The sequence below is a fragment of the Mesoplodon bidens genome (genome assembly GCF_964165515.1).
Source record: "Mesoplodon bidens genome assembly, chromosome: 7".
Classification (NCBI taxonomy): Eukaryota; Metazoa; Chordata; class Mammalia; order Artiodactyla; family Ziphiidae; genus Mesoplodon; species Mesoplodon bidens.
This window is the reverse complement of record NC_138164.1, coordinates 20,214,267-20,231,781: the sequence shown is the minus strand read 5'-3', so window position 1 is coordinate 20,231,781 and position 17,515 is coordinate 20,214,267. Positions and strand designations below refer to the sequence as shown.

The following is a 17,515-nucleotide window of genomic DNA, read 5'->3' as shown; positions in this document are numbered from 1 at the left end:
GATCGGGGAACTAAGATCCTACATGCTGCATGGTGCGGCCAAAAAAAAAAAAAAAAAACTAAACTAAACTAAAATATTACACAAATGAACATACCTACGAAACAGAAACAGACACACAGACATAGAGAACAGACTTGTGGTTGCCTGTGGGGGGGGATGGGGGAGGAAAGGATTGGGAGTTTGGGATTAGCAGATACAAACTATTATATATAAGATGGATAAACAACAAGGTTCTACCATATAGCACAGGGAACTATATTCAATATCCTGTGATGAACCATAATGGAAAAGAATATGAAAATATATATATATATATATATGTGGATGACTGAGTCACTTTGCTGAAGAGCAGAAATTAACACAACATTGTATAATAAGTCAACTATACTTCAACAAAATTTAAAAAATAAAAAAAATAAGGGACTTCCCTGATGGTCCAGTGGGTAAAAATCCACACTCCCAATGCAGGGGGCCCGGGTTCCAATCCTGGTTGGGGAACTAGATCCCACATGCATGCCACAACTAAGAGCCCACATGCTGCAACTAAAGACCCCACGTGCCACAACTAAGACCCAGAGTGGCTTAAATAAATAAGTATTTAAAAATAAATAAAATACAAAAGTTAACCTTTTTAAATTGTGGGTCAATGGATTGTATATTTCCCAGTCTTAGTTTTAATAGGTGTTTACTGGCTACTTAAGGGACTACACCTGAGAGGCTTGTTTGGAGATAATTACCTGTCCTATTGTGGTAATCACCTGTCCACCTTGTGAATCAGCTGAAGGCAATGTTTATCAGTAGCAAAATGTCAAAGTTGAGGACACCATCTCCTCCCTGGTGACATGATTAATTTCATAGACGTACTAAGGCCTTTTATGCATTGTCATCCAGACCTCATTCAGATTTGTTATTGGAACTGAGGGCCAAAATCAAAGAGGGAGGAGAGGAACTAATATTCCTTGAACTCTGCTAAGGGCTTTACCTCCTTTTTCTCCTTAATTTACTCCTTACAACTAGTGTACAAATCAGTACCCCTTGTTATAAATGGAAGACCTAAAGACCATAAAGCTTAAGTGACCCATAAGTAAATGCTGGAAACAGTCATTCTGACTCTAATATCCCTGGAGTCCCCTAAATCATATGTGATGATTATTACAAAATATTCAAACACAAGACAGTTATCTGTTGCTGAATGATATTTATTAGCTTAATAATTTGGGCCTGCCCTTAGCATTAATAAGCTTCAGCACTAGTCACAAGATTTTCATTCACTGGTGGGGAAATTCTCTTGTTTTAAAAAATGCAGTTAGAGAAAGGGCATCTACTTCTTGGGGGCTGCAGTGACAGCAGGTTTCTCTTCACGGGTGATGGGAATGGTGCGCTCAGGGCCGGAGACCTGTTTCCTTGGTCCATTCACAGTGAGGATGCCATCAGATGACAGGGATGAAGTAATGGTGAGAGGGTCCACATCAGCTGGGATCCGGTATTTCCGGTGGAACTCCCGGGAGATGAAGCCGTGTTCATCCTAATCCAAGAGAATAAGGAAAGAGGTAGAGAGATAAGAACAGGAAATAGCATCACTTGCCTAGAACTCAGACATCGTCCTTCCCCTTAGATGTGGCTAAATGCATGGCAACATGAGAGAAAGCTAAATAGCTGTTCTGTTTTGGACTAAGATGAAATTGCCTGGGTGGTCACTCCTACCAATGAGAGTCTGAGAAGTCTGAACAGCCAAAACTTCATAGCTCTCTAAACCCTCAGACATGGACACGTTCAGGGGTATGTCCCAGAGGTTTAGATCAATGTTTTTTGGGCCTACAGGATTTGGAATATCATCTGGCTTTTAAGATTTGAGTCCCTGAGGAAACCCAGAAATTGTCCTGACTCTTCAGGAATGTTCCAGAAGGTTCCAGACCAATAGACCTAATAACAACAACAACAACAATAAAGACTCCCTCCAGGGAGGCTCTGATCTAAAGTTGAATCATACAAGCAAAACTGAAACAGCTTGAGGACCTCACACTATACTGTTTGGTGCACAAGTTTCTGAGTTGGGAATTCCCTGGCAGTCCAGTGGCAAGGACTCCCCACTTTCACTGCCTTCGGTAGGAAGCAAATTCATTGAAAAACTCTCCCAGAAAGTAATGAAAAGCTATTCCATTCTTTAGAATTTGGCTCAAGAATTCTGACCCTAACCGTTACACCTGCTGAATCTCAAGCATTTATCCAGACAGGCTCTCAACTAATTTCCACATGGGTCTAGGGTATTAGGAGGTGAGTAGAGCTCTGAAGCTTAGGCAAAGCAAGTAGTTCAGCATTAAGATGGGCTAATGAGAAGTGAATTCCAAAACATCTGAAAGAAAAGTCTCAAATTCAAGGGCCTTCCGAGTGCATGCAGTTAATTAATTATATAAAGCAATCAGATGTCTGACAACCACTACTCCTAAATCAGTGGTCTTCAACCTTGACTAACTGTACATTAGAATCCCCTAGGGAGCTTTGAAAAATCCTGATTTAACTGACCTGGGATATGCCTGAGCATTGGGATTTTTTTTTTTTTTTTTTTTTTGCGGTAGGCGGGCCTCTCACTGTTGTGGCCCCTCCCATTGCAGAACACAGGCTCCGGACGCGCAGGCTCAGTGGCCATGGCTCACAGGCCTAGCTGCTCCGCAGCATGTGGGATCTTACCGGACCGGGGCACAAACCCGTGTCCCCTGCATCGGCAGGCGGACTCTCAACCACTGCGCCACCAGGGAAGCCCTGGGATTTTTTTTTTTTTTAATTCCCCTGGCAATTCTAATGTGCTCAAGGTTGAGAACCTTCCTTAAACAGGAAGTTAACATCCCATCTATCCCATCTGAGGCAATCAAATCAAAACAAACAACAAAGATCACTTCTCTGGCCAAAACAACAACAACAATAACAACAACAGGTTTATCCCTGTTCTTGACTCTTATGGCTTAGGAATGGAATGCTGCCAGCCTCAGGGGCTGATGGCAGTCTCTGGCATATTGTACGCGCTGGATGAATGAGCAGAAGAGAAAGTCAGCTACGTACCTGGCGCTCTTCATGTTTGCCGTGCACCTCAATCACATCTCCCAGCACCTTGACCTTGAGTTCCTCTGGGGAGAAGTGCTTCACATCCAGGTTGACAGAGAATCTGTCCTTCTCCAGCCGCATCTGGAAATAGCAAGGTGGGGGAGGGGAAGACAAAAGTAGTAGGAATATGAACAACACTAGTACAGTCTCATTCTGCAGACTTGCTTTCTTTCCAGGTAGTTTATCCTCCTCTTTTTAGCTAAAAATCCCCTTTTGAATAAACATGACTCTCTAGTTCAGGGGTGCCACCACAGTGGTACCCAAGGCACACCATTTGGTCATCAGGCCAAACTTTATTTACAGGGACAGGGAAGAAGACAGGCCACCCAGGGGACAAATCACAAGGATGGGTCTGGGCATGGCTTCTGCTGCTTCTCTGACCCAATGCCTGGCCTTGTCATTTGTCTGTGAGACAAAAGCCCCTTCTTCTTACTCAGGTCTCTGCCAAGTTTCCCACCCACTCAATCTGGAATGTTCTGCTAGCTCTGATTGTCCTTCCAAAGCCCTTGCCCACTTGGCTCCTGTTTACTCACTCTTGAATATTTTTAAACCAGAGTGTTATCTGTGACAGCTTCTGTCAATCTTATCTATTCACCCCATTCTCCTACCCTCTCAGGACAAGTGGAGCGGGGTCCCTAAATTGATCTACCTTCTATCCTCATTAGGCTTGGACCCAGGCCAGTGCCCTGTCACAGCCCTGAGAAACCCAGAAAATCATAGAAGAGGGAATAGAAAGGAAGAAAATAGTGGCTGCTGTCTCCAGCTCCATGCAGCTGGGATGAAAAGCTCAGGATGAGGTAGGACTGCCTCCTGGCTCTGGAACTTCAGATGATAGTATTTGCCAGGAGTGTGAGGTATTAGAAGAAGTGAGCAAAGGAGTCTGAAGGCAGCTCTTTCCCTGTAGATCATTATGAACCAAACCAGAGAGGGACATCCTACTTAGAAGATGGGACAGAGAATGATCTTCATAACACATGGAAAAAATGTAATAAATAGGATATAGAGGTGCATCGAATACAAACAGGTGACAGGGGAAGAGAGGAACTACAGAGGTGCATCGAACACAAACAGGTGACTAGAGAAGAGAGGAACGAGGGACCTCATCTTTCTTCACTGCAGGACACACAAGAGCCTAAGACACTTGGGACCCTTAGACCTAGTCAGATTTAGGCCAGGAGGAAAAGGACAGTGGATGCAGACGCTTCCAGGAGGCTCCAGAATGAACTCACCTGTCCTGGCAGAGGGGAGGCTTACCTCTGAGAGCCCAGTGTCAATCCAGCTGGGTGCCCGCAGAAACGAAGGCAGCCGAAGGTAGAAGGGGCTCAGGGAAGTAGAAGCTGGGAAGAGATCAGACTCCAACAGGTGCTCGCCAAAGAACTGGTCAAAGAGGCGGCTGGGAGAGTGAAAAGGAAAGAAGGGGCGGCGGATCCAGGGGTGGTGGATGGCGATGTCCATGGTGGCTGGGTGAGTGTGGGGACTCAGCTGGCTGGTCAGCTCCTTCAGCCGCAGCTACAGCCAGCCCCTTATATACGCAGTCTTCTGAAGCTTCTGGAATGGTGATGTCAGGGGTTTTATTATCCCAGCTCACTGCCCGTTCACGGAGACTTGTGATTGGGGATTTGGCAGTGTGACACATACCCAGTACTCACTGAGCTAAGAAAAGAGAAATACAAACACGTCTGAGCTGGCCAGTGACTTGTCCTGGTCTTGATTTACTCGCTTTCTGTCCACACCTCATGGCACCCACCCCCACCCCCTTCTCTGGAGTTGGGACTGAGGCAGGAATCCCAGGCAGGTGGGCAGTGGGCCCCTCCTCCTCCTCTGCAGCCTAGCATGCCAAGGGAATGCGGCCAGAGACTATCTTGGGCCTGGGCAGGAACTGGAATCTTCCTAGGCTGGGCCCCAGGATATTAACTCTTTGTGGGTCCCTGAAGGAGAGTAGTGATCATGTCAACGGCAGGTTTCCACGTGGTGCCCTGGGTCGCCCTGGGTTCAGAGAGGACCCTGACCTTAATCTAGGCAGGAAGGCCCCTCACCCCACCCCAGAGAAAGGGGAGAAAGTTGTTTGCGTCGTTCACTTTACAGGCCTGGCAGAACAGTAAATCCAGGGCAGCTTGATGAAGCCGAGCGCCGGCTGCCTACCACTGAGGAGGAGAAGAGGGGCGTGGAAAACGTGCGAACTCTTTGGGAGGGTCTCAGCGCGGTCTCTCCGGGGCCTCCGGCACCAGCCTCCCCTCCCCAGCTCGCTCTGCAGCCAGGACCCCCAGCTGTCCTCCCCGGGGGGGGGCCCGTGACAGCTGAAGGGTGTGCAGCGGAGGGGACGGCGGGGGTCCAGGCGCCGCGGGCCACACGCTCGACGCGGACGCTGCCCGCCCCTCCCCCACCGAGCTCGGCACTATTTTGGGTGGTGTAGACCCCGCCCCCACCTCCGAGTGCACCGGGGCTCTGCGGCAGCTGGAGGGGTGCCGCTGCGCCTGCTGGGGCCGCACCTCGAGCCGGGGCCGCCGGCGGGTCTGCAGCCATGTCGGGCCGCTCGGTGCCACATGCCCACCCGGCCACCGCCGAGTACGAGTTTGCCAACCCGAGCCGCCTGGGCGAGCAGCGCTTCGGGGAAGGTATGGCACGGACGCCACCCCCTTGCCTCCCACCCCCACCTGCTGAAATTCTGGGCTGGCCTCCCAATGATACTGGCCTCCACCCCACTCCGGGCTTAACTGAACTCCTGGGGCGAGCCGTCTCCCACCCCAGACTCCCCCCTCACCCCACCCCGGGCAGGGCTCGCTTCCCTTCCTACTGACCTCGGTGCGGACTGCTGCCCGCTGTGCTCTGATACCTGCCCCTGCTCCCCTCGGGATGCCTCCCCTGCGAACCACCCAGACCCGGTTTGGTTTGCTCTTCTTCATCCCAACTCATTCCCTTTCTCAATCTCTTCTCCCCAGCCGCCTCATTCCAGCCACTGGGACCCCTCCTTCCCCTTGCCTGCTTCTCCTGACTCCCCTCCAGCTCTCCCGAGGCCTCACCTCCTGATCTGCTCTCATGTCGCCCTCCTTCCCACCCCATCCTCCCTCATCCTGCCTCTTGCCTTCTGTCTCTCTGCCCCTCAGGCCTCCTGCCAGAAGAGATCCTGACCCCCACCCTCTACCATGGCTACTATGTCCGGCCCCGGGCTGCCCAAGCTGGGCAGGGCAGCAGGGCAGGGGCCTCTGAGCTTCGGCTCAGTGAGGGCAAGTTCCAGGCGTTTCTGGATGTGAGCCACTTTACCCCCGATGAGGTAACCGTGAGGACTGTGGACAACCTACTGGAGGTGTCTGCCCGGCACCCCCAGCGCCTGGACCGCCATGGCTTCGTGTCCAGAGAGTTCTGCCGAACCTACGTCCTGCCTGCTGATGTGGACCCCTGGCGGGTCCGCGCTGCTCTCTCCCATGATGGCATCCTCAACCTGGAGGCGCCTCGGGGTGGCCGACATTTGGACACAGAGGTCAATGAGGTCTACATCTCCCTGCTCCCTGCACCTCCTGATCCAGAGGAAGAGGAGGCAGCCAGTGTTGAGCCCTGAGTGCCACGGACCCAGCACCCTTTCTAGCTCCCGCGGTGATAGGACTAGCTGCTCACCACCCCAGAAGTAGCAGCATCCTTGGGGGAAGGGAAAAGTGCATGGTCACAATGTATGGTTTGGTCCCTTGGGACGTGTCAGTGTTTTCATTTAGTTTTGGGTGGAGCTGAATAAACCCAAATCTCAGGGCCTTGTCTGTGCTGCTCCCTATTCTGTGGCCTGGAGGATGGGATGGGCAGGGAGGGAGACAAAAAGGACAGCTAGACAAAAAGGTCCTCAGTTAGATGTACCCAATGTCGTAGCACCCTGAGCTCACACTTGGATGCTGAGATCACACCTGGAAGCTGACACTGGCTCCAGATCAAATTCCTGGCCATAATTTTCTCACAATGCAACAAAAGAGAGAGTGATCCTGGGAGGGAAAAGGGATATGCCATCCAAACAGCCCAGAGGGCACTGTCTGAGCTGGTGATTAGAGACACAAAAACAAGGGTCTCCAGACTGTCTGGCCTGTTTTGGGTAGGGGTTGGGAAAACAGCTTTTGGCTGCAGAGTTGCCTAAAGCCCTGGTTTCCCATACTAAGGTCTGTCCACCGTAAATCATCTCTGATTCTGAGGGATTGAGTATGCAGTCACAGGGGCACAGACACGGAAGCCTCTGCCATTGTCACTGAATCACAAAGTCTCCCCACCCTCTGCCTATGAGAGAAAGCATTTGTTTCTAACCTTGAAACATCCCAAAGAGAGGAATCGCTGCATCACTCCACCCAATCCAAGTCTAAATGCAGGGGAGCTAGGGTTATTGGTATGGTGGTGATGGCCAGGGAAACTTCCTTTGGAAGTAGAGTCTTAATACTAGGGGTATGATGTATTCAGGAAAGCCTGGGGGGTGGGGGGGTTGACCTCTTAATTACTCTCTGTAATCAAGAGAACATGCATGTGTATGCTTTGAGGAGTGTCCAGAAGACCTCCCTGCCCGCAAATATATCTTTTACTAGGTTGTGATGGACATCTGAAATTCTTCCATTAAAGTGGTTGATTCTTAACTTTTTTTATGGACCCTCTTGAAAAATCTGACAAAAGCAATAGATCCTCTTACCAGAAAAACACACATGCTCCGAAATTTGGCATACAATTTGAATAGGTTCACACAGCTCTTGAGATCCATTCATATGCCCCTCTTAGGGAATCTGTGGACCCCCAGGATAAGAACCCTCACTTGAAGAATACAATTCTTGGTTAAAGGATTGCCATCTACTAAAAATTAAAGCATGCCTTAGAGAAATAACTATTGATGTATTCTTTTGTTCACTCATTCAACAAATACTTATTAAACCCCAAGTAATATACTATGGAGGTTATACATTGTAAATATAAATTTAAAACTATGCTCCTTTGTTGTCTACTCTCAGGAATCTTAACGTCTAGCTGAGAAGAAAAAGAACTGTAAAAGGATCCTATTCAGACTTCAACCAGAACAGCTTCACTTTGATCTGTTTCGTAGTTAGAATTTTTACCTGAGCTTCATTTAAAAGAAAGGGTTCCTTAGCTAGAAAAAAATTTGAAACCTCTGATCTTGTCCAAATCCCCATCCCATTCAAATACTTTGAAGATTATTAGCCAACTTCTGGACATTTTCAGTGACCAAGAGCTTAGAACTTCATAAGGTAGCCCATTTCATTTTCTTTATGGGCACATCTGTTATAAATTCTTCCTTCCATTGATCCAAAATCTACATTTCAGTAACTTCTGCCCATTGGTTCAGGTTATGTCCAGAAAATAAATGCAATCCTTCTTTCACTTGAGAGTCCCTTCAAATATTTAAAAGTAACCATCCTGTCCTCCAAAAGCTTCCCTTTCCCAACTGAACATGCCTAATTCTTTTAACCATATTTTATAGGACTTTCCATACCACTTATAACTCAGACAACTTTCTCTTCAATACACTGCCTCTTGACACTGTAACTTGAAATTCAACATGTAAGCCTAAAATTATTATTCCAATCATGGACTGACTGGTACAGACTTCAGTGGAATAATCAATACCGTTGTTTATCACTTTAGACTTCTATTAATGGTGCTTTGGGTATATCAGATTTTCTGGCTACCACAACACAGTGTTGGTTCCTTTGGAATTTCTGGTCATATAAAAATCTCACATGTTTTCCTTTAAATTTTTTCATTAAATTAGAGAAAGTAGCTAGAAAGCGACCGAGATTGTGGAGGGCTTTGAGTGCCAAGCTAAGAAGTTTGGGTAACAGGATGAAAAGACTACAGTTAATGGTAGAGTACAGAATGGATTGCCAGGGAGAAGCACAGTCATGAAATAAGAGGCTAGTGCAATGATCTATCACCAGACAATAAAGTAAGATGCTTTACCATCTAACAATTAGCTGAGAAAAAGAAGTAATAATAATAACAATAGCTAGGACTTACTGAGAGGGTCCCATGTGCCAGGCCCTGGGCTAGAGTTTTATATACATTATCTCATTTAATCTTCACCACAATCCTACAAGGCTGTGACTCTTATTATCTCCATTTTTCATAAGGAAAGAAGATGGGGAGGAATGAAGCGTCCAGGGTACTCTCCGTGGAGTACAGGGCTGAGTGCTGGGTCCTGAACATCCATAAAGGACACACAAATGACTGGGCATCTGAACAAGACACTAAAGAGGGGGTGGGAACACTGAAGACAGGCCATACGGGTTCCACAAATTCTCCTGGAGCCCCTATTTTCTACAGAGGAATTTGCTCAACTTCATCCTAGTTGCCAGTGAGTGTGGAATGAGTCCAGCTTCAGGTCATTGGAGGAAAAGCTGAGTTGAGATTAAATGGAGATTCCGTAGTTCTCTACTGGGGATGGAGAAATGAGTGGTTAAGAAGTGCTGAGACCATTCCAATCATAGAATCATATGATTTTTGACCAGAAAGGGGATTAAGTAATGAGTTCAGCCCTCCATTTTTACAGTCCTAGAAAAAAGTGATTTGCCCACATTAATTCCAATAGCAAGGGAGAATACAAAAGAATACATTTCCCTAAATTTTAGCTTCCAAAAGAGTCCAGTGTTCAATCCCAGATTCTGGACAAGGATAATAAGAGACTGACACCGATTACCTTGAAAGTGAAACTCAATTAGACCTGCATAGTGCTGGGGAAACATAGGTAAGACTCTTTATTATAGACGATACATTTCAATGACAGTGTGAAGCAGTAGAGAAACATTTCCTAAGGAAACCCAGAGCCCTTCTCTGTCTCAGGCTTCTTCTCACTGAAGCTTGAAGCTCAAAAGTTAACGCTTCATCAAAGTAGCTCTAAATCCCGAAGGTGAGATCGCTTTCACCTGGAGCCCGTGTGTGTTCCTCTACCCTTTGGCTGGGAGCTGTCACCTGGGAATCTTTCCAGCAGGTGGCTTCCAAAGTCCAACCTGTTAGGTTGAAATATGACCCTGACGGAGACTCCCTGGGAGCTGCTACTGAAAGCTGAACCGGGAACCAGGAAATGCACAAGCCCCTATCTGTAGCAAAACAGCTGGGCTCCCTGGGAGACAGAGAACCATGGGAAACCGGCTCTGCTGCGGGGGAAGCTGGTGAGTAGGGGGAAAGGTCGGAGGGTAAGGTCTCTGTTGGTGGACATGAAGGCCCCAAGAATAAGAGAGAGCCTGCAGCTAGTCCTCTGCCAACTTCCCACTGTCACCTTCTCCACACGGCACCTCCTCCACGTGGCACCTCCAGGGGCCAACACCAGAGCAGCACCCCTTCTGTGCTCCCTCCTTTCAGGGAACCTTAAAAAACAGCCAAGCCAGCTGTCTGTCCAACGGCCAGGACAGGGCTGGAATGGTAACTTGACATTTTTTCTCTTTGTCTTCCTCTGCCTCCTCTCTCCCTTTCTCCTCTTCCTTTCTCCTCCAGATAATGGTCATAATTGTAGCATTTGGAACTTTATAATCTCATTTAATTTTCCCAACAATTCTGAGGGAGGTGGTCTTACTCCTTCTCCCATTTTACAGCTAAGAAACTGAGATTCAGAGAAGTTAATTTGTCTGGGGTCACATGGCTAGTAAGCAAACAAACCAAGATTCCAGCTCAAGTTTATCTGACTTCAAAGCCCATACTTTTAATCATGCCATAATACTGCCTCCTGAATCAAGCAAATCAACTTTGGAGAAATGTTTATTTAAAAGGGTAGAAGTGGGCTTCCCTGGTGGCGCAGTGGTTGAGAGTCTGCCTGCCGATGCAGGGGACACGGGTTCGTGCCCCGGTCCGGGAAGATCCCACATGCCGCGGAGCGGCTGGGCCCGTGACCCATGGCCGCTGAGCCTGCGCATCCGGAGCCTGTGCTCCGCAACTGGAGAGGCCACAACAGTGAGAGGCCCGCGTACCGCAAAAAAAAAAAAAAAAAAAAAAAGATAGAAGTAAAAATAATAATAAAATAAAAAATAAAAAGGCAGAAATGAGAAGGAGAATATCCATGCAATATTTGAATATAACTTTCACACTTGTTTGCTGTGTGACCTTAGGCAAATTCTGTAACTTCTCTTTTTCCTCATATGTAATATGTAGATAACACAACATGTGTTGTTTAGATCACGGACTTGAAGAGCAGATTATATGTGAAAGCCTCACAATAAATGAATCATATTGTCTTTATTGTTCTTTCCCAGCATTGTCATCACTGTTGTTAAATAACAAAAGTTCAACCAAGTAAATGTTAAAAATTTAATTGGCTTTATTGAACAGTTCATGAATGGGGCAGCATCTCATCTAGCAAGTAGAAAGGAGCTCCGAGGAGTTGTACAAAATGAAAGGCTTTTATAGGCAGAAGGGGGAAGGGATCAAGGGAAGAGCAGATGACCTCATCTTCCTTTGGGTGATGGAAAAGTTCTGTGTGGCAGATTATCTCATTGATGCTGACCAGAAAATTCCAAACTGACGTTTAAGACTACATTCCTGGGGAAGGTTGAAACTCCAGTTAGGCTAGGTATTTAGCCATGGTTTGGTGGTATGAGCTTCGCACAAGCAACACCATTTGAGGCCAGATGTTTCTTTTCTTTTCTTTTTTAATTTTTTGGCCACACTGCACTTGGCATGTGGGATCTTAGTTCCCCGACTAGGGATCGAACCCATGCCCTGTGCAGTGAAAGTACAGAGTCCTAACCACTGGACCGCCAGGGAAGTCCCAGCCTGTTGTTTCTTTTTAACGCTATAAACCCCTGGGCCTAGTTTTATCCTGTCCACTGCCTTCTTAGCTCTATCACTCCATGCCTGCATCTGTCTTGAGGGTGTCCTGTTTGTGAATAACGTATCATTATGTTTAGAGAGATAGGGGAGGTACATTGAAAAGCACATATAGTTTGGAGTCAGTACATTGGATTCAAGTCCTGTTCCTACTACTCATTCATTTATTAAACAAATATTTTATTGAACACCTACGTGTATCAGGCATAGTGATAGAGGCAGAAGACATAGCAATAATAGGAAATTTGGTTCTTGCCTTCTTGAGTAAGGTACCAAAGTTCTAGGGCCTTAGTTGGCCCATCTATAAAATGAGAACCGCACTTTTTAAACTCTGAGATGTCCTATAGACATGGGACATCTAGAAACATAAAGACTTCCAGAGAAGGGGGTGTAAAGCATCTTTCACTCCCTTTCTTCCCAAGTCTTCATAGTTTTCATTTTTGGTTATTTCTTCCTCGGATGGTGGTAGTCATAGTAGTCAGCTTTGATTGACACTCATTATATGCCAGACACCTAGCTGAGTATTTTACATTTATTATTTTATTTAAATTTTACAATGATCCCATGAGTTTTAAGTTCTATTATTATCTTCATTTTATTAATAAGAAAATGGAGGGAATTCCTTGGCGGTCCAGTGGTTAGGACTCAATGCTTTCACTGCTGAGGGCCTGGGATCGATCCCTGGTCAGGGAACCAAGATCCCGCATGCCATGCGGCATGGCCAAAATTTTTTAAATAAATAAAATGAAAATGGAAGTCTAATGAAGTAAAAAACTTGCTAAAGGTCGTAGAGCTAGTCTGACACCATCAATCAGACTCTAGAGCCTGGCTAGAAGCACTGCACCAGATATTCTAACCAAAATATACTTTTTCCTCTTAAAATATTAGTAGGATTGGATAAATATTGTTCTTCTCTATTTCTCATTATCTCAATAAACTTCAGAAACTTAAAGACACTGTGACAATTGAGATTTTTATTAAAAATTTTTTTTTTCTGATTTCAAAAGTAATACACATTCACTGTAGAAAATTTGGAAAGCACCAAAGAGGAGAAAATAAGAAACAACCATAAATATAAGCACCCAGAGATGACAGGAACATTTTAGTGTATTTCCATGTAATCCTTTTTAAATGCCTATATGCATAGTTTTTATCCCAAACATATTACCTTTTTATTATCTTAATAAAGAGGAAAATTTTCTATGCTATTAGGTGCTCTTCCAACATAACATCTTTCTTAAATTGATGTATAATGTCCCATTGATTGGAGATGCCAGTTATTTAGTTAGTTCCCAATGTTGGACATTTAAGATATTTCCTATTTTTTGCAATTATAAATAATGCTACAATGAGCATCCATATTTGCACCTGTCTGATTATTGCTTAGAACTGCTACATCAGAGGGTACACACATTTATGTTTAAGGCTTCTTATACTTATTGCCAATTGCATTCTAGAAAGACTGCACCAATTTTTATTCCTACTACCAATATAGGAGAGTGCCCATTTGGTTTCCTTAATTCTGGGCTAAAAATAAAATCCTATCACCCACGAGTCTAACTGAATATTCCATTTGGGTCGTGTCCAGGCATTGTGCAACATCCAACATGGGAACGGGCTCTGTTCACTAAACTTGAGTCACCCAAGTCTACATTATTTTAGAATTAATATTCTCTTTATCTGTTTAAGTAGAAGTAAGTAGGAAGACAGTAGTGACCAGGGGCAAGGAATTAGAGGCTAGGATTAGGCTATGACTAGGCAGTGGTAAAGGAAAGGAAGAGCTAAAGTGGAAGTAGAGGAAGTAGAAAGACCCAGAAATAGTTTCAGAGCTTTTCTTCTGAACCGCCTCTAGAGTTCAAATGGAGACTCAAGCTACTCTCAGCTCGGCAAGCTGCATTAAAACCAAAACACAAAGCTCTGACAGGTATGTGTGGAAAAATCCTGAGTTTTCTACATTAGTAAAATGAACATGATTTAGAAGTCCCCCCCCCTCTTTCTTTTTAATTAGCAAAAGAAGGAAACCTCCTTGGGGAGACAGAAGTCAGACAAATAGGGTTGGCTCTGTTACAGTTGGAAACGTACTAGCAAGAAAAAGCATCTGGAGTAAGCTACAAACTATTCAGCCTATTTCCTCAGACAAGTGTTGCTTCTCTGGCCATCCAACAGTTGACAATCACGTAGACACACTGGCTCCATCGGGGACCCCAGGGGCTCAGAAATTAGTATAAGAGGTCTGTCCTGCAGGGAGGGCAATGTAGCTGAGTCACTCACCAAATTCAGAGTTTCCTGTGCTATGGATGTTAAAGCTTAAACATCTCTCACTTTCTCTGATAATTAAAAACAAGGACAAAAAAGCAGGGCGGGAGGTCACCTGTTAGGAAAGGGCTGTGCAGGGCTCTAATAAGTCAGCCCTGGTTGTGGCAGTTTCTGTGACTCCCAGAATGAGAACCCCAGGTTGGCAGAGACCCTGAAGGAGAGACACCAGAGAAGAAGCAAGAGGGTCTCTGAATCCAGGAATATCCCATTATTTGGCCAGTTTCCCTTACCCTCTGCTGGGATTAGCCTGTTAGACAATCCCAGAATAGCCCTCAACCCAGCTACATCCCTGGCATGTAGCGCCTGGTTGCCTGAGGCTGTATTTTGGGTTTGGTTATGTCAGTTGTACCACTCCACCTTCCAGAACCGTCCCTTTAGGAGAGCTATGGTACCCTTGATAAATCCTTTGGGGCTGGCTCAGGGTGAATCTTTGTTAGAGGGAGGTGAGGGAAGGTCATCCTACCAGAATGCTAAGGAGACCACAGAGCAAATGATGAAGGAGGGAAAATAGAGGCCAGGCTCTTACACACGAGTGATCTGTTTTTCCTTTCACAGGAGCTGCCCATCAACTTTCCAGAGGAAAAAGAAAATGGGTAATGGGTGTTGGGGGAGTGGGGTGGGGGATGCTAGGGGGAGTGCAAATTTGAGAAAAGAAGATAAGAGAACCAGTGTCTTTAGAAGGGGCATAAGGTGGGGGACGGCTAAAGGGAGATAGTACACCAAAGAGAAGCGTTAGGTTACTGTGCTCAAGACCAGCTCTGAAACTCTGAGTCTCATCCTCTCCACTATCTCAGAGTGGCAAGGTTGGTTGCTCATTCCTTCATTCATCCAGCAAAAATTTATTCAACCCTTATATTGTATGTGAAGCACTAGGCAGGATTCCAAGGAGGCAGAGAGGCACAAGAGGAAGGGCACATGGTCTCGGCCCTAGAGGAACTGAAAATCAAGTTTGAGAAAGAGATACACGTTAACAAGTAACCGTAATACCACGTGTTATACATGTTAACAAGTAACCATAATACCACGTGTTGCTACTAGTGCTCCCAACAGCACCATATTCATGCTGTGAGAGAAGGGGAGAAAACACCGATGTTGAAGGTATAATAGCAGGTTCACAAGCTGGAAGAGGAGCAGGGAGGAGAGGGTATTTTAGGCCGGGGAATTATCTCATGCAGAGAAAAGGAAGACAAGAGAAGAGAGTGACTTTATGGAAAGTGACCAAATGTTTGGTGTAGCTGAGCTCTTACCATATTGCCCTGTAATAGTCTGTTTACTTGTCTCCCCTAGTAGACTGCAAGCTCCCCTGCACAGGAGAAAACAGCCTCCTCATCCTTCTATCCCCAGAATGTGGCACAGAGCCTGGCATACAACGGGCTCTCAACATATGCCTGTTGAACTATGTTAGGGGCCAGTGAAAAATTTGGATGGCAGATATTACGGGCAGACTGTGAAAGGGCCAGATTGTATACCCTGCTAAGGAGTTTGAATGTGGGAATGGTAGCACTAAGAGATCAGAGCAGAGGCAGGGAGATTAGTTAGAAACCCACCATAATAATTTCACAGAGATTTGAAGAAGGCAATCTCAGTAGAGACAGGAAGAGAAAATGGATTTAAGTCGGATTTCTTCCTCTCAGGGAGCCAAGCAAGATGGACATTAAAGCAGCAGCAGCAGCAGCAACAGAATGGCACAGAGGTAATGACAACCTCCGTCCCTTCCCGGAGGCTGCTCAGACACGGGATCCCAGGACTCAGCTTTTCCATCCTGGGACAGAAACGTCTCAGTCATCTGTAGAAGTTTCTGGTTCTGCCCATCTTCCCCCATCCCCCAAAGCAGCAAAGCAAAGTGTCACTTAACAGACCCTGCGTTGGAGGTGAGGGGCAAAACCAAGTCAAGAATCTCCCTTAATGCTATCCATTCCTCTCAGGGCCATGACCTAACGGGACGTACGTATGAGCTGGTGTTAAAGCAGCCAGTGTCTCAGGAGAGGAGTCAAGGCTTCAGGTCGGAGGACAGCAGCTTACACTATGCAGACATTCAAGTGTGCAGCCTAACCCAGACACGCTCTGCCCAGGAGGTGAAGCACCTACAGCTAGAAAATGCTACAGAGTATGCGACCCTTTACTTCCCCCAGTCCACACCCCGCTATGACAGCAAGAACGGAACCCTAGTATGAGCCCTGGGGAGGAGGGACCTGCTCGCATCATTTCACCACTATGGCTGTGGGGAGAATCTACTGCTTTGGGGGACTGGCTAGCAGCCCAGGGGTGGCGGACACGTTTTAGAACTACAGAGCCCTGGAACTGAGGGCCCCAGTCTTGCGCTCTCCCTAAGCCTATCTCTTATTTGCCACCATTAGCTTGGGGTTGTATTGGGGTTACCTGGGGGTGGATGGAGTTCTACAAAATGAGGGGGCTAGGCTGAGTGTGCGGGAAGGTAGGGTTTTGTCCCCCCCCCTTTGCTCCTGCTCTCTAGAAAAGTGCAGAGAGAACAGGTTACCCTTGAAGCATCTGCACTTGAGCTGATTTTGTTGGAGTTAATTTGATGGTATCCCTTCTACACACCTTAAACGCCAAAGCTGAAGAAAAAGAGGTGCTCTGGGAAGCATTCAGAGCTCTGTACACAGCTTCTAGGGCTGTCTTGGGCAATTTCCTCAGTGGCTGGGTCAAGGGTCCCAGGCCTACACAAACAAATGAGGGCAGGAGCTGAGGCACGGAGCAAGCGTTTTCTGACCATCGATTACAAGGACGTCAAGTCACAGACGCTGACAGCACTGCGAGGCCCAGAAACTCCCTTTAGCTGGACCGTTTTCTCTCGCGGGTGCAGAGCCCTTAGGATCAATAAATCGCATAAGGAACATGTCTGGTGAGTTTTCTTGGGTGGAGGTCTGCGGGCTCTTCGAAGCACAGCGGGTCTCACTCAGCCTCAGGGTAGTAGGGAAGGCCAGCCACTTTCTGCCTTACTACCGGCTGCGGTCGGAGTAGAGCCGCGAAGGCAGTAGTTTGCACGGACTGGAGGCAGGTTTCCATCTACAAAAGGACGAGCTCCCAGGGCGGGGGCGGGGCCGGCAGGAGGCGGGGTCCGGGTCGAGGGTCAAGGTTCTGGCTATCAGCAGGCAGGGTCCGAGCCAGCGAGAGGCAGGTCTACACGGGCAGAGGGCGCGGTTCTGGCAATCGGGAGGCGGGGTCCGGGCCGGCAAGAGACGGGGTGAAGGCCCGTAGAGGTTGTGCTCTGGGCCATTAGGACGCGGGGCTGCACAAGCAGGGGGCGGGGTCTGAGCAGGCAGGGGGCGGAGCCCGGGTGGACCAGGGCTGG

At 46.9% G+C, this 17,515-nt stretch overlaps 3 protein-coding genes across 3 annotated transcripts; 2 read left to right on the top strand and 1 right to left on the bottom strand.

Annotated features, from left to right (window-relative positions):
* Positions 1-1,192: 1,192 nt before the first annotated feature.
* Positions 1,193-4,735, bottom strand: CRYAB (crystallin alpha B). The gene is made up of 3 exons (XM_081239345.1): positions 4,354-4,735; positions 3,058-3,180; positions 1,193-1,525 (listed from the first exon to the last, which is right to left on the bottom strand). Exons 1-3 carry the CDS (start codon positions 4,552-4,554, stop codon positions 1,322-1,324), a joined length of 528 nt encoding a protein of 175 aa, XP_081095471.1. The 5' UTR covers positions 4,555-4,735; the 3' UTR covers positions 1,193-1,321.
* An 847-nt stretch (positions 4,736-5,582) lies between these two features.
* HSPB2 (heat shock protein family B (small) member 2) lies at positions 5,583-6,737 on the top strand. The gene is made up of 2 exons (XM_081240795.1): positions 5,583-5,714; positions 6,204-6,737. The coding sequence occupies exons 1-2, from the start codon at positions 5,621-5,623 to the stop codon at positions 6,653-6,655; spliced, it is 546 nt and encodes a 181-aa protein (XP_081096921.1). The 5' UTR covers positions 5,583-5,620; the 3' UTR covers positions 6,656-6,737.
* Positions 6,738-10,165: 3,428 nt separating this feature from the next.
* On the top strand, positions 10,166-17,043 carry LOC308620419 (uncharacterized protein C11orf52). The gene is made up of 4 exons (XM_081239956.1): positions 10,166-10,238; positions 14,758-14,795; positions 15,837-15,895; positions 16,128-17,043. The coding sequence occupies exons 1-4, from the start codon at positions 10,207-10,209 to the stop codon at positions 16,374-16,376; spliced, it is 378 nt and encodes a 125-aa protein (XP_081096082.1). The 5' UTR covers positions 10,166-10,206; the 3' UTR covers positions 16,377-17,043.
* Positions 17,044-17,515: the final 472 nt, after the last annotated feature.

What these genes read in the sequence shown, in the direction of transcription:
- LOC308620419 (XM_081239956.1), top strand. Translation starts at nt 10,207, where the DNA reads ATGGGAAACCGGCTCTGCTGCGGGGGAAGCTG. An exon ending in CTCTGCTGCGGGGGAAGCTG is followed by an intron (nt 10,239 to 14,757) that starts GTGAGTAGGGGG and finishes TTCCTTTCACAG; the next exon opens with GAGCTGCCCATCAACTTTCC. An exon ending in CCAGAGGAAAAAGAAAATGG is followed by an intron (nt 14,796 to 15,836) that starts GTAATGGGTGTT and finishes TCTTCCTCTCAG; the next exon opens with GGAGCCAAGCAAGATGGACA.
- HSPB2 (XM_081240795.1), top strand. Translation starts at nt 5,621, where the DNA reads ATGTCGGGCCGCTCGGTGCCACATGCCCACCCGGCCACCGCCGAGTAC. An exon ending in CGAGCAGCGCTTCGGGGAAG is followed by an intron (nt 5,715 to 6,203) that starts GTATGGCACGGA and finishes TCTGCCCCTCAG; the next exon opens with GCCTCCTGCCAGAAGAGATC.
- CRYAB (XM_081239345.1), bottom strand. Translation starts at nt 4,554, where the DNA reads ATGGACATCGCCATCCACCACCCCTGGATCCGCCGCCCCTTCTTTCCT. An exon ending in TTGACACTGGGCTCTCAGAG is followed by an intron (nt 3,181 to 4,353) that starts GTAAGCCTCCCC and finishes TGCTATTTCCAG; the next exon opens with ATGCGGCTGGAGAAGGACAG. An exon ending in GCAAACATGAAGAGCGCCAG is followed by an intron (nt 1,526 to 3,057) that starts GTACGTAGCTGA and finishes CTCTTGGATTAG; the next exon opens with GATGAACACGGCTTCATCTC.